Source organism: Pangasianodon hypophthalmus, chromosome 10 (assembly GCF_027358585.1).
Source record: "Pangasianodon hypophthalmus isolate fPanHyp1 chromosome 10, fPanHyp1.pri, whole genome shotgun sequence".
NCBI classification, from domain to species: domain Eukaryota; kingdom Metazoa; phylum Chordata; class Actinopteri; order Siluriformes; family Pangasiidae; genus Pangasianodon; species Pangasianodon hypophthalmus.
The window spans coordinates 8,042,319-8,057,367 of record NC_069719.1 but is presented as its reverse complement, the minus strand read 5'-3'; the positions used below and the strand labels follow the sequence as shown (position 1 = coordinate 8,057,367).

At 38.1% G+C, this 15,049-nt stretch overlaps 1 protein-coding gene across 3 annotated transcripts in view; it reads left to right on the top strand.

Annotated features, from left to right (window-relative positions):
- Positions 1–15,049, top strand: part of daam2 (dishevelled associated activator of morphogenesis 2) — a 104,258-nt gene that overhangs the window by 84,922 nt on the left and 4,287 nt on the right. For all 3 annotated transcript variants that reach the window (XM_053237492.1, XM_026944154.3, XM_053237491.1), the window contains 8 exons: positions 1,333–1,417; positions 1,847–1,953; positions 2,490–2,578; positions 5,825–5,993; positions 6,806–6,913; positions 7,747–7,807; positions 9,092–9,223; positions 13,794–13,964. In XM_053237492.1, coding sequence (XP_053093467.1) covers positions 1,333–1,417; positions 1,847–1,953; positions 2,490–2,578; positions 5,825–5,993; positions 6,806–6,913; positions 7,747–7,807; positions 9,092–9,223; positions 13,794–13,964 — 922 coding nt within the window. The remainder of the gene's footprint in view (positions 1–1,332; positions 1,418–1,846; positions 1,954–2,489; positions 2,579–5,824; positions 5,994–6,805; positions 6,914–7,746; positions 7,808–9,091; positions 9,224–13,793; positions 13,965–15,049) is intronic.

Genomic DNA, 15,049 nt, shown 5'->3' with positions numbered 1-15,049 from the left:
CTAATGTTTAACTAATGTACAAAGAATGAATATGCAAATTTGAAATATAATAAATAATTGTACAAAGATGCATTGCACAGGGAGAAACTTACATTATTCTCATGGACATTATCTTCTCAGGGTGTCACTTCACCCATAAAAGGAAAACTTATTTACATTTTTGTTATGGTTCATAATGTTTAGGGGTGAATTTCATAGAAAATGTTATCTTACCACCAGCGCTTAATTTGTAATACATGAGATACTGGAACACCAATGGAGAGATGATCTGGCAAATGGACAGGCAGGAAAAAGCCTACTGTATTTTTAAAAGTGAGGTGACACATAGAGAAATTTAAAATGATTTTATTATTATCACATTCTTATTTTATGTATTTATTTGTTTTAAATTTGAATACGGTATACAAGTTCCTGAGCATAGAGGTGCTGGATCCTCTTCCGGCATGATCCGGCACAAATTACATACCTCTTACTACTAAGAGATGTCCTAAATAGAACTAAAAGTTCCTAGCTAAGAGTTTCTTCTTAAAATATATTCATGAAACTACGGAGAGGAACTTTTAGTAATCACATGTAAGAATTTATAAGTTAAGATTAAACAGGGTCGACCTTGTCTTTGTATCTTTTTAAAAGCTTGTAAATTTAATATTTTTGAATTTTTTTTTTCTGACCTGGATTACTGACAGCAGATATTTTAGGAATGTTTGAATGGTTTAGGATTTACTGTATAATTGTCCAATGTTTTTAGGGGGAAAAAAACATTAAATTATTAATATAACCTTTGTTCTGTATATTGACTTCATGGTTGGGAAATCGGGGGCTGTGCATGGATTCTCCAATAAATTGATATTTATGAGAATCCAACATCAGTCATATAGAATTTGTGTTAATGCAGGAAAGCTTTGTGTCAGATATGGGGTATTTATTTCTGTTCAGGGTAAATCTAGAGCATGTAGCACAACATTAAAATTTAAGTGTTGCTTGTGCAGTCTTACAGCGTTTTTAGATTGCAAGGTAGGATTACTTGAAAGTGTGCATATCTAAACTTTAGGGATAAAAGAACAGCCAGTTTGTTTCTTCCACATTTTTTTTTTTTTTTTGAGAAAACAGCACAAACTGACCCAGGGGGCATGTACAGTAACATCCTAATGAGGCCATGAGTATGCACTCAATAGCTATTGATCACAGCTGACAGAGCACGACATTGATTAACCTGAACACGCTGTTGTGTGTAAGTCCATACACACACGTGAACGTGTGATGTTTAAAGTGATTCCTGATATTGCTTGTGTCATCATTTCTGATCATTTCTAATCATTTCTGCCCATGCAGGTTGAAAATGAGCAATGAGGAGATCAAGAGAGCCATTCTGGAAATGGACGAGAGAGAGGAGCTGGCTAAAGATATGTTAGAGCAGGTACTTAAACGCTTATAAAGCTGATCTCACACTTGTTGTGATCAGATTTATCGGCACCCTTTATGAGAATAAATGGGAATTATTATTGTGGATGTGAACGCACAACAATTTTTATATATACTCAATCATTTATAGAAATGTCCCTCTAAAACAAGTCATTATTTCAAGAACAAAATTTTCAGCTCCTCTAATGCATACCAAACACTCTTGTGAAGAGTGATACCAGGATGTTTTATCTAGTTGCCTCTGAGAGAGATAAAGACTTGGCTGTAGATAAATCTTTTAACAAGATATGACCTGTTGGGCCACATCACACCACCCTGACTTTGATTATTTTACTACAACAAGCACAAACACCTGAATTGTTTTATTCCTTACATAATATCCTGATTTGAATCTATGGTATTGTGTAATGCTTTTTTTTGGCAGCTGTTAAAGTTTGTTCCTGAAAAGAGTGACATTGACCTTCTGGAGGAACACAAGCATGAGCTGGATCGCATGGCACGCGCTGACCGCTTCCTCTACGACATGAGCAGGTACAGATGGCTTGTTTGGGTAAATTAACCTTGTGGTCAAATTGAGGTGAAGAGAAACTTTGATGGTAACAGTGTAAGTGTGCATTAAAAACATCTTATCAAACAAAAATCCAAGAAAAAAAAATCCCCTCATTGTGGTGTCCTTGATTGCTAATGGCATGTTTTGACTTTTATAAAATGGGAACCTCCTCAATAGCCTGTGGTCTCTTGAAATTTCCACAACCTCTCGTCTAGTCTCACCGGCGCCCCCAAAATGCACTATTATTTTCCCTCTTTATCATTCAGTATGGATAACTACGCTTTGAAATCATCCTGCTACTCTTCCACCCTTTTTCTTCCCCCTTCTCAGCAGAGGGGGGTCCCTGCATCATGATTCTCCACGAGTGCACAGAGTTTGCAGCAGCTCATTAGGGATAAAAGCTCAGGAATCTGTGTGGGAGAGCCAAACTTTCTTTGAAATGACTCTCCTGTGGAGACTGATTATTCTTTTCTTTTTCCTTTTTTTGTCTTTCTACCTCTGCCTGACTCCTGGTTAGGATTGATCACTACCAGCAGAGGCTCCAGTCGCTGTTCTTCAAAAAGAAGTTTGCAGAACGACTTGCAGAGACCAAGCCAAAGGTGGAGGGTAAGTAACATGCTTGTGGTAATACTAATATTTCTGTAGTAACAGTTGATTTACAGGGACTTGTATGGCAGATGCGCCACATAAATAAACATATTAAAATTGTGTTGTTATTCAAAGAAATAACATACTGTATAATACTGTATATGTTTTCTTTGTTATGCAAAGAAAACATATACAGTAATTGTTGATATGGTGCTTTCTGTCATAACATTTATGGAAGGAGTCTCCAGTGTTAGCCCTTTTTAATGGTCAGTCATGAGGACTTTAAAAACTTATAAACTCATTTTAAAAAATATCATATCATTTTATAATCAAAAATGATATTAAAAAATGGTGCTGTGGTATAAGAGGACGAAAACACTTCAGGGCATGCTGTTTTAGGATATAATTACCCCCGTCCTTGATTAATTTCCTATTATAGCATGTCCCAAAGTGTTTTATTCATCACTTACTAATTGGGTGAATTACATACATCAACAAAATGAGGTTGTAAGAAATGGGACTTACAGCTTAAAGTCAGGAAAATACAGGATTAACCTGTTCGCACTAAGATGGAGTCTGATGTGTGGTATCATTTCACATCTCACCATGTGTGGTGCATCTCACACCCCCTGTTGCTTCACTCTACCCATGCCAGTGCCTTTATATACATACAATCATGTAAACAGCAAATATGTAGTTACAGAAAAGAACTGGCTTCCGTCCAATCAAATTAACAATCATTTATAATACGATTATACTACTATGCTTGCGAAAAATGGTCCCCAGAAGTTCATTTTCAAAATAGTACAATATCAATACCTATGATGGAGAGAATGTGTGTATGGCTCTGTATGTGTGTCTCTGGTGCTTGAACCTCTCTCGAGTTGCCAGGGAGGCTGTTTTGGAAAGCTGGCAAATGTTGAGGAGAGTTGCTCTCATGAACAAGGCTCATTGCATCAAAGAGTTAGAATACACTTCATGCAAATGGAATTGTGTGTGTGGGGGCTGGTAAGGATTAGCAGGGTAGTACATTGGCTTACATAAATATTCACCCTCCTTGAACTTTCCCACACTTTATAGTTTATAACCTGGAACTGAAATGGACTTAATTGGGATTTTATGTTAGTAATAATAGTACACAAAATAGCCCACAATATTGACCTGGGGGAAAATAAAATCAATATAGTTTATTTGCAAATCAAAAAACATAAAATATCTGATTGCATAAGTATTCACCCCAGTTGTGAAATCCCTAAATTAGTACTAATGCAAACTGTCCCCTCAGAAGTCACATAATTAGTTGAATGGAGTCCAACTGTGTCTAATTATAGTGTCACATGATCTCAATTGTAATACACTTGTTCCTGGAAGGCCACAGACTTTGTTAGAGAACATAACTAATCAAATATCATATGAAGAACAAAGAGCTGTCAAAACACATTTGGAACAAAATTCATCCTGTGGAGCACCATTAACTCCACTATTAACAAAATGGAAAGAATATGGCACAACTGCAACTCTGTCTAGAGGAGGCCGTCCACCAAAAGTCAGTGACCAGGTAAATAGGGGATTAGTCAGAGGAACCACCAAGACGCCAAGGGTAATTCTAAACAATACGCATGCAAGCCACTCTATGTGTATCTGTGCATGTCAGTGGGTGTTCACTACATGAACAGAATCTACTCTGGCATGTGGCTCATGTAGACCTCATTAACAGTTTACCTCACCTTCAAGGGCACTGCAGCACCTCAAGACACCCGTCTGACTGAAAAATAGGTTGATGTGTTGGAAGAGTTCGGTCTCTGCACCGCACGTCATGCAAACACACCATTTACAACTGAAACTCTAACAAGCCACAAATGTTAGTGTGTTTTATCAACTAACAATCCTGCACTTTCCCTTCATGCATCTGTCATGTCCTGTATGAGAGCATAAATCTGAGAGGCCACACAGTGGAAGACTAATGCCCAGAGTGGCTTTATAGTCTATGGAGAATGGCTTTAACTACCAATGGAAAGAAACAACAAACGCTGGCCCAGGATCTGCGAACCACCCCACCCTCGCATGTTCACTCATGTCAAAATCAGAGGCGTTTAGAGTTTTTAGAGAACCATGAGTTGGAGGCTGAGTCTAAATTTAACCATGCTTCTTTGGGAGTGTGATTTGTATGAGTGAGAAGAAACTTGTGGCCAGGCGTCAGAGCTGTGTGATGATTCAGTAATGGGAGCTCATGATGGGAATCCCAGTACAGTGAGGAGAGATCAGAGTTGAGACCAATTCATCCTCAAACACACACTGATGAAGAAATTTATATATACATGATCTGGCTTATAGTGGACATTGAGGTTAAGTAATGGTTTTGTCTGATGCCAGGGGCTTTCTCGGGAAATTTGGTGGTTTTGTCTTTGTGTGTTCCTGAGAAATTCATTTTGGTGAAAAGAATGAAAAGGGAACGATAGCCTTGTCTTATTGAAACCTTTTGCAACATATGTGTGGTTTGGTATTGATTGCTTTGATTAAATCTTGTTTTGGCCCATTTATGATTGAGTGAGTGATGGAGGAGTTTGTTTTAGGGAGGATTGCACTCATAATGTAGGACTGATGTCAACATGAGTGGTCTGTAAGATCCATAAGCTCTGTAACCAGCAAAGCAGCGTCTGATTTCTTTTTGTGCGATGCGAATCAATGTGAAAATGATACTATAGACATTTTATGGAAAATAAGGTCAAGGTGATTGTGCAAATATTGCAGATTTGTACCACAGTGCTGTTAAATTCTCAAACCTGATTGGTCAGATGATATTACTTAATTTTCTATCACAGCAGCTCTGACAGTAGTAGTAGTGATAGCTGTAATTCAGATGATAAGTTTATATTATTATTACATGCTCTTTCTAATACCTTATTGTTTCTATAGTAACAACTCATTCACAGGTCCTGGACATTTATATAATTTAAGCCTATGTATAATCAATGAGTAAAACACTTGGGGTCTTGCTGATAGGAAAATAATTCACTTCGAGTTGGTCGTGGCATCACACCACCCATGTCTTGGATTATTTTCCGGCAGCATTTGACAGCATGCCTCCGAGTGTTTTATTCCTTATTTATCATAACCTAGTAATGTACATATTGTTTAATTGTTTATAGCTGTCTTTATAATTATTAATCCAAACTCTCTTAACTGCATGTACACTGTGCATTCTCTTAACTGATGTCAAGAAAGTCAGTTTTCTTCATTTTCCCACGTCTGCTTTGTCCTCAGCTATTGTGTGTGCGTCCCGTGAGGTGATGAGGAGTAAACGTCTGACTCAGATTTTGGAGGTGGTCCTGGCCTTTGGGAACTTCCTGAACAAAGGCCAGAGAGGGAATGCCTATGGCTTCAAAGTTTCCAGCCTAAACAAGATTGTAGACACCAAGTCAAGCATAGACAGGTCAGTGCTGCATTTGAAATGTGACTTGAGCGATTGCTGCACTATGGGACACTGTGGTTGGGTGTAATTAGCCCTTGAGTAATATAGTGTCACTAAATCTACTCAAATATTCATGGCATCATAAGTGCAGTTACCAGATTAATCAAGTGGTCATGTAAACAGCATCCTATACGTATCTTATAGCAGATTAAAGACAGTCGGAGCTTAGTATTTACACCATTAATAAGATATTTTTAGTTTTCCTATATCTGTGTATGTGAACACTGTAAAACATTTTACTACTTGAAGAAGGATAGCATTATTATTCAAATTACTGTTTAAAAACAAAAACTCCCAAATAGATATTTAGCAGGAATTTTATATCATATCATTCTTAATAAATGAATTCATGGGCATTGGTACCATGTTTTTTTTAAAAAAGGATATCCAATTATTTCATAACATAGACCCAGAATTTTTCCATTATCAGATTACATAAGTGCACATAAATGTGTTGACTGAATTACTGATGAAATCAGATGTTTCTTTGTAGTTACTAAACGATTTTACATGTAAATGTACTCATTTATAATTGTTTTGGTTATAAGAACTCATTAGCACCAATCAGAGTCAAGTTTTGCCCTGTTAAAGATCATCTGGAACACAAAAGGGTTTTTTTTTTTAATTATACTTTAACATTTTGATATCTACATCTAATGAGATCAAAATATTTCAGGTTAAAATTAATGATTCACAACGATTTGCATATGAAGCCATGTGTTAGTGATGTGAAGGAGTGGAGTGTTCACGTACTGTATGCTCGTCTCTCACAGAAACATCACCATGTTGCACTACCTGATCATGATTTTTGAGAAGAACTATCCCGACACCCTCAACGTCCAGCGGGATCTGCTCAGTGTACCAGAGGCAGCAAAAGTCAAGTGAGTCACACATTCACCTTAAGCAGCTCTTAAGCAGATATTAATAAAGAATAAAAGACAACAGGGCAACAGGAAAATAATCAACAACATGGTGGTGAAACAAAGTTACTGTTACCACCCCAAAGCTGATTTTCCTGTAGCAGCACATCCAGAAATGTTTTATTCCTCTTATATCACAGGAATTCGCCAACAATTACAATATTTTATTTGTCACATACTTTTTATCCATTTATAGCTACATTTAATGTTGTGGAGTGTCCACAAGAAAGGTTCATTTAAAAAAGTAGATTGTCATATTACTGCGAAAGAGGAAAATGCAAACTCCTCTGTCCTGAAGACTTTCCTGTGACGGAAAATGGACACTGGAGACTCCTTCCATAAATGTTAAATGTCTCCTTGCACAAAACGTGACCATATAAACAAATATCCTTTTTTTCTTTGTTATATAACAGCACATTTTAAAATCTGTTTATTATTAGATTATGCGGAGCATCCGCGATTCAAGTCCTTGTGAAATAGATGTTACCATAGCGCATTAGTATAAACTGTGATTTGAATTATAGCTGGCACTTCTGTCAGAGCTGCTGTTATAAAAAAAATTAATCAACAACTTCTGATTGTCACATTCAGCAGTTCAACAGGGCTGTGGTATAATGTAGTATTAAAACATAAATATGAGTATAATCATTATTTAAAACCTTATTGTCCATTTTTTTATTCCTTTTAATATAAAAACTGAACTTTGGCGATTGTGCCTAATTTGGTGAGTTATGAGCACTGAGAACGTTTTGATCTGGAGGCTGTTGTTTGATTTGTTGTTGCTTTGTGCACAGTCTGGCTGAACTGGAGAAGGACGTCTACAGTATAAAGAGTGGACTGAAGGCTCTGGAAGCAGTGAGTATTCTATTATACATTCCTGTGGCTTATTCAGATTTCTATTATGAACAATACAGAGGGACTTTACTGGCATTCTGTTGTAGCAAAATGAAAGTCTCCCAAGCCTTTAAGCCTTTAAATAATGCTGCCAATTAAAGGAATGGTTCAGTGAAAAATCAAATTGCACAATTTTCCACTTACCCCAAAAGTAATCAATCAGCCAAGAAATATTTGGTATCCAATGTCTGCTTCTTTAGTTTTACACTGGAAGTCTGTCTTTTTTTCTGAAAATGCCCCAATCTTCTTACAAGTGTACCTCAATTTTAAAGATTTGTTTTGTAAAATATCATGAATAATGCAGATCTACAAATTTAAGTTCAGAGTGGAATTAAATTGCTATCTGCATAACTTTCAGCATTCAGAGACTATACTGGTTTCAGAGGTGGGGCCCAATATAATATACTTGGGATAATGTAGTTCTGTTTTATTTGACATATTTGAATAATTTTACAAATTGTTTAATTAAAGATTATGTTATTTATCGTGGTGTCCTTTATGGAAAAGACATTGAGTGAGAGTTTCATTACTTGTTAGGTACATTAGCTTCCAATACAACGATGAAGAAGCAAATGGATATTAAACATGTCTTGGCTGATCGATTACATTTACAGTAGAACAGATACTGTGTATTATTTTTCTAAACTATTCTTCTAAAAGCATCTTAAAATGAAAGAGAAGCCTGTGATGGTGAAAGCAAGAAAGATTTTGTCTGACAAGCTAGTAGCACTCCCATTGTACGCATGTGTGTGCAGCTGTCTCTGGTCATGATTACAGCTTCTCCCATTTGTGCAAATGTGTTACAATCAGTTAGGAGTTGATAGTTTAGTGGACGCATTGTTCAGCTGTGAATTCGGACAAGTCACGCTCTGCAGTGTGCTGCTTCTCTTCATTTTTACACAGTTTCAGAATGGAAAGGCTGCTCGAATCATGGTCTCACTGCTCTAAATGAGAGCAAGGCAATTATCAGTGATGTATGCCTATGGACGTATTCAGTAAGCAATTAAGAGAGAGGCATGTAGAGGAACGAGGTCAAGCAAAGCCATGACTCAGAATTGAGAATGTGCATTAATCATGGAAATTGAAAACAGCAGCATGTGGATGGTTTAACAGCATGGCATGAAGATGCCAGAAGGCCAAAGCACTATATTAACAAATGATTAGCAGGAAACAGTAGAAAACTGCAAGAGAAATATGATCTGGATTGTTTTAGATTGTTTTGTTTCCCTTGTCGTTAACCCACAGGAGCTGCAGTATCAGCAGAGCCGGCCACGTGACCGAGGGGACAAGTTCATCCCTGTGGTCAGTGACTTCATCACGGTGGCTAGTTTCAGCTTCTCTGAGGTGGAAGATCTGCTGAACGAGGCAAAGGAGAAGGTAAGATTCAGCTGATTACCTAATCAGTCATCATTATCATCAGTGAGAAACTCGGATTTTATCTCTGCTGATCTAATACTTTAGACCTAGACTGTTCACCAATTTGCGTGGGACTACCAAAGTTCTGAGTCTTAATCTAATTACGGTATCTGCGTGCTCATCAGAGAAAACCACCTACTTGTCCTCTCTGCTCCAGGAAACATATTTTTATAGCTTTCATCTAAGCCAGATGCAATTGCACAAAGGAATTTAAAGGAATAGAGAGTGAGGGCTTGGCGTTTACTTCCCTAGTCCCTGATTCTGCAAGTGTTTTCTTTGTGCTTGCTGTGAGAGTCATTGTGAAAACGTGAGGTGTTTTCCAACTGCTTTTCTTTCACTGCTTGTGAGAAGAGAGCAAGCTGCAGGATGGACTCTCTCTTTCCGTTCTGATTCTCACAAGAGCCAGTAGTTCTGCCAAGCTTGTGCATGAGCCGTAAAGGGAAGGGAGAGTGTGAGAGACTGAGAGAAGTCTTTGTGCACCCTTCCCGGTGTGGTGTGATGACTTAAACATCCCGGGGAAGCCTGGTGACTGGGCCTGAGTCCTTCAGCGCCTTTTTTTTCTGTGTGCGGAGGCAGAAAGAGAAAGAGCACTCTTGTTTGAAACGTGGCATGAAGGCTCAGTCCCCATGCTACACTGCGTCTCTGTGTCTTAAGGGAATAAAAGTATTCTAAAGGCCATCTTTTAATCCACTTTCCCTCTTGTTAACAGAAAGTGTAAATGGGTCGAGTTGGTCAGTGTAATCTCTCTGTGTGGATTGATCACATGCTGCCAGACTCAGGCTGGGCCTCCACTGTGAATCCACCAACCATTCGCCTAATTATTTATTTAAGGAGCACCGTAAAAATGAAAAGTCTGTTCAGAGCAGCGTCACGGGAAAAGACTGACCCTGAAAGTTGATTTGCAGCAAAGGAACAAAGGCACTGCTGTACTTCTGCAGCTCAGTTTGTTCCTTCCAGCTATCCAGTGGCCAGACTCGCTCTTACTGATGTTAGTGTCTCTTAAATTAAGCCCAAATATTCATTTCCCGTCTATGTGAGTATATGAATTTTACTCATTGGAACAACACAACTTAATTTAATATTAGTTCAGAATTGTTGTGGGAAACTGTGCAGTAATTTTAGCATATTAAGCAAACAATAATCACAAACTAAAGATATTAACAGTAGAACTGTTTTATGAGCTTGTACACTTTTTTTGAAAAATTATGCAACACAGATAGTTATGATTACCAGCAGCCAGTTGATCTATTTAAAATGAGCCATGTGTTATCACACTGGCCACTGTTTCCATCTCCTGTGATGGTAACATAAATGTGGCAGTATAATCGTATTAAAATATAGATACTAGACACTTTAAAGATGATTTCTACCAAAAGTGGTCACTGTATCCTTATTAATATGTTTGATTTCCTTTCATGCTTTTACAAAGCTCTGCTCAAGACATGTTCTCTCGCAGCGTATTCTGAATTGAATGTGTGACCAATTACGCCACCAACATAAAATTTAATTTATAGCCTATCTTTGAGTAAAACCATAACTTTTTATAAACTGAGAGTAAAGCATATCTTAACATTTAACATTGGGCTCTGTGAGCAACAAACCACGCAAGAAGCACAGCGTGTTTTCTACAGATGTCTAGTACAGCTGTACTTTAGAAAACTGGAAATAATTCATAGCTGAAATCTTGTACACTCAGAAAAACTGGGATGCAACCTCACCGTCTTTTATACCTTTGATATTTATACTATATAGCCAGAAGTATGTGGACACCTGAGTATTGAACATCCCATTCCAAAACCATGGGCATTAATATTGAGCTGTTCCCTCTTTGCTGTTATAATAACCTTCAGTCTTCTGGGAAGGATTTCCACTAGATTTTGGAATGTGGCTGTGAGGATATGTGGGAAACCATGTCTTCATGGAGCTCGCTTTGTGCAGCAGGTGCACTGTTATGCTGGAACAGGTTCGGGCCCCTTTGTTCCAGTGGAAGGAAATGTTAATGCTACAGCATACAAAGACATACTAGACAGTTGCATGTTTCCAATTTGTACAACAGTTTGGGAAAGGCCTACATATGGGTGTGATGGTCAGGTGTCCACAACCTTTTGGCCATATAGTGTATCTTTACCCTGTGAAAGTGAATGTAGTGTACCCTATTTAAGGTGTATAACTGGGCCCTAAAGATCATCAGGGGTTCCCAGCTCCACTTTGGGGGAACCACTGTTCTGAAGAGCCTGACACAACTGATCCAAATGATCTAGTTATCAAGCCCCTTCATAAGTTGGATCAGATGTTGGGAATTGTAAAAACTTCAAACTGAGCAGTTCAGTGGATCCTGAGAACTGGAGGACTGGAGAACCATTTCTTTAAATGAAATTTAAAGCTACATAATTTTAAAGCTATATAAAGCTACATAAAACTACCTACTTTCCCTGCAGAAAGGTGCATAGTATAGCTACATACCATGAAACCACTCCAGTGATAAGCAAAGGTACTGTTCATTACCTTTTTTCTAAGAGTGTTTGCTTTTCTCGTGCCATACTGGCAGGGCACCACTGTCTTACCCTTAAATGCACACTTCCCCTTAAAGCACATCTATCAGGATAGAGTCCTGTGTTTTTCCTTATGCAGGAAGCTGAAACGCTAACGTTCTACTGCTTTGCTGTTTCATGCAGTTGAAATACAGAGAACATGGCCAAACTCCCAGTGGGAAGGAAGCCAGCATGAGCTGGGATAAATGCTAGATCTCTCTGGTGTAAATCTACTGTGGATTTGGGATGCTCTTGGCAGTCACAGCAGTCTGACCTTAAAATGGATTTACACTTTTAGAACAGAAATTGTATCTAAAGGAAGGCCTTGTTTTAGCTTTTAACACCATGGTACTCCCAAACCAGCCCCAAAGACCTAAAGAGCAAGGCCTTGTTGAATGTAAGACTGGGTCATTTCTCTTTTTTATGGATTTTGCATTAAAATCTAACATCAACCTTTTAAAGTTATGTAACAAAGAGATTTGTAAATGCTGTTGAAGCCCAGAATATTTTCTCTCTCTCTCTCTCTCTCTCTCTCTCTCTCTCTCTCTGGCAGTAATCAGTGGACAGGTGGTAGTGATAAGAGAAGACATATGGTAGTCTAATGAGGCGTGACCTCATCCATCACGCACACAGGAGCGATGAGGCCTTTTCTTGTTAGTGTGCACTGTTAGTGGTTGTAGTTGAGATTGATGTAGCTCACTCAGTACTCAGATAAGCAGGCGAATGATATGGCACTACATCAGCAGGGTGGATGCACTGACCTGGTGCACAACAAGTACACAATTTTTCAGTGCATGCATTTATACATTGCTGTAACTGTATAATATCATAACCTTGCTTTTAGGTGTTGGAGTATTGCTCGATTGCACAGCACCACCCCTGTGAAATCAGTCATGACCAGGAAGACGGTCATTATTTTTGCTGAACCAGAGTCAGACAGAATGAATTCTCTCCGGTGACTTTACCCTAATATCCAATCTTTGCTGCATTGTGGCTGTTAAACACTGCACTACTTGCTGCATTGGCTTATTTGAGTGATGGACAGCCTGAGCAGTCAGAAATCTTTAAAGTAACCACAAATCAACGTGTTCTTGTGAAACTTAGAGTCTGGTACTGAGACTAGCAGTTCCTCCACCTCTGGGCTTTTTCTCTGCATTTTGTCACTACAGGTTAAATCCTAATGTGTCTGTTCTGTTATATCTACAATCAAATTTAAATAACCATAAACAGACATGGAATAAAACTACTGTATAACAACCTATAATCTTCACTGTATAATAACCTATAATCAAAAAAATATCTTTACGGTAACTATAATCTTTATGGTAACTAGTGCGGCAGTGTGCAGTGCAGCGTAGCCAAAATAGATTGCTGTTTGTTTTAGTTCAGGTCAGCAATGCAATGTTCTTATGTGCGTTTGATAGCCGTCCTGTATGATAAAGTTAAGAACATGCTAGAAGTGGCATCAGAAGTAGCATTGGGTTAAAAATTTAACCTGCATTGGGTTAAAAAATAGACAGAAATGCATTTTTAATCAGTATATTGAGTAAATGGTGGGGTAACCAGTCCTTCATCAAGACTAAATATATAACGTCTTTTTTTATTTTTCAAGCCCTCTGCTGTCTTCCAGGCAAGTTAGAAAATATTGCCAAGCCTTGCTGTCCCCACAACCAAACATCTCCGCCCATTCTGTGAAAATGATGAGTTGCCCTTTAATGAAATATAACCTAGCTGCCCAGCTCTGTTACAGCAGCGGGTTAATTGAGCTAATTTCCAGGCAAGAAAAATGTAAACAGAAACCCGTGCATGACAATCTTGCATGTAAATATTTAAAATTATTTGATTATTACAGGTCTAGACTTTTTTTAAACATTGCAAACTGAACCTTTAATCGCTGGTCTGTTTTTGTTTTGTTTTTGTTTTTTACTCATTGGCCTTCATTCCTCTTCTGGTGTCACAGTGCCTGTTGTTTCAGATGTGTTCCTCTGTTCTCTTCTCAGTTTGCCAAGTCTCTGAAGCACTTTGGAGAGGAGCAGGTGCACATGCAGCCAGATGAGTTCTTTGGGATCTTCGACACCTTCCTGCAATCGTTCAATGAGGCTCGGCAAGACCTGGAGAACATGCAGCGTCGCAAAGAGGAGGAAGAGAAGCGAGCACGCATGGAGGCCATGGTGAGCCACATGTTACGAATACAAATACAGCCTACAGCGTCTTGTTTCATCTTCGCTCATCTAAATAACTTTCTGTGCATGATTATGTCCCATTTTAATAGTCCTTAACTGCTGGTCTCAGAGGAGATCATTTCCTGCACTGTATGGCTTAAAAAAAGAGGATTTTGCTGTCTCTTTAGGACTGCTTTAAAAGTCAAAACAGTAATTATAGAGTTCATATCCTCAATTCATTCATCAGTGCTTTAATTCCTCAATCAAAGGAGCAGACTTAAAATAAGGCATGTCCCTTGGCCATCATGCTTTTGTTTGTTCTTTCCATTGCATGTTTTGCTCATAAATCTCTGCCTGGTGATAAGACCAGGGTTTCAGCATGTTATGTTTATTGTTTATCTCCCGCTCCCCTTATTTTTGTTAAATGGTCATTCCATCAGATCAGCTGTTAGTAGACCTACAGCCCCTCTCTATTTTAGCCAGTATACTGAGAGGTCTTCCCCAGGGAATGTCGGGAATGTGAGCAGAGAGCAGAAAGAGTATGGGAACCAAGCAACTCTTTGATTTCCTCTCATCCCTCAGCTGTACAGTTTACAGGAGACACTGCTGATTAGCTAACATGGCTCACACAGTTGCACACAGTGATGTAGATATCATTCTCATGTATGTAGTCCTTCATGCATACACAAATACATGTACAATGTAATGAATGCAATTACTCTTCATCCAGTAAAAATGATGGATAAACAGATTACTAGTTTATCTAGGACACTGGTGTCATTTCTATTACCAATATGCACAGCTATGTTTCATCTGCTTAGTAATCTGGCCTAGTGGCAACATATATAAGGAAAATAAAATTGGATAGAGTACTGAGCCTTGTGGTCTACCATGGAGAATATCATAATGAATATCGGAATTATTTGAGACATATTTATATTCTACTAAACTACATACTGTTTTCCATTTAGACATGTAAAAAACCAAATAAGTAAAGTATTTAAAAATGTTCTGTAAGCTATAGTGTCAAATACAGCTATTAAATTTCAAAGCCGATGTTGATTCAAGTTTTTCACCAGATTTTTAAAAAAAAT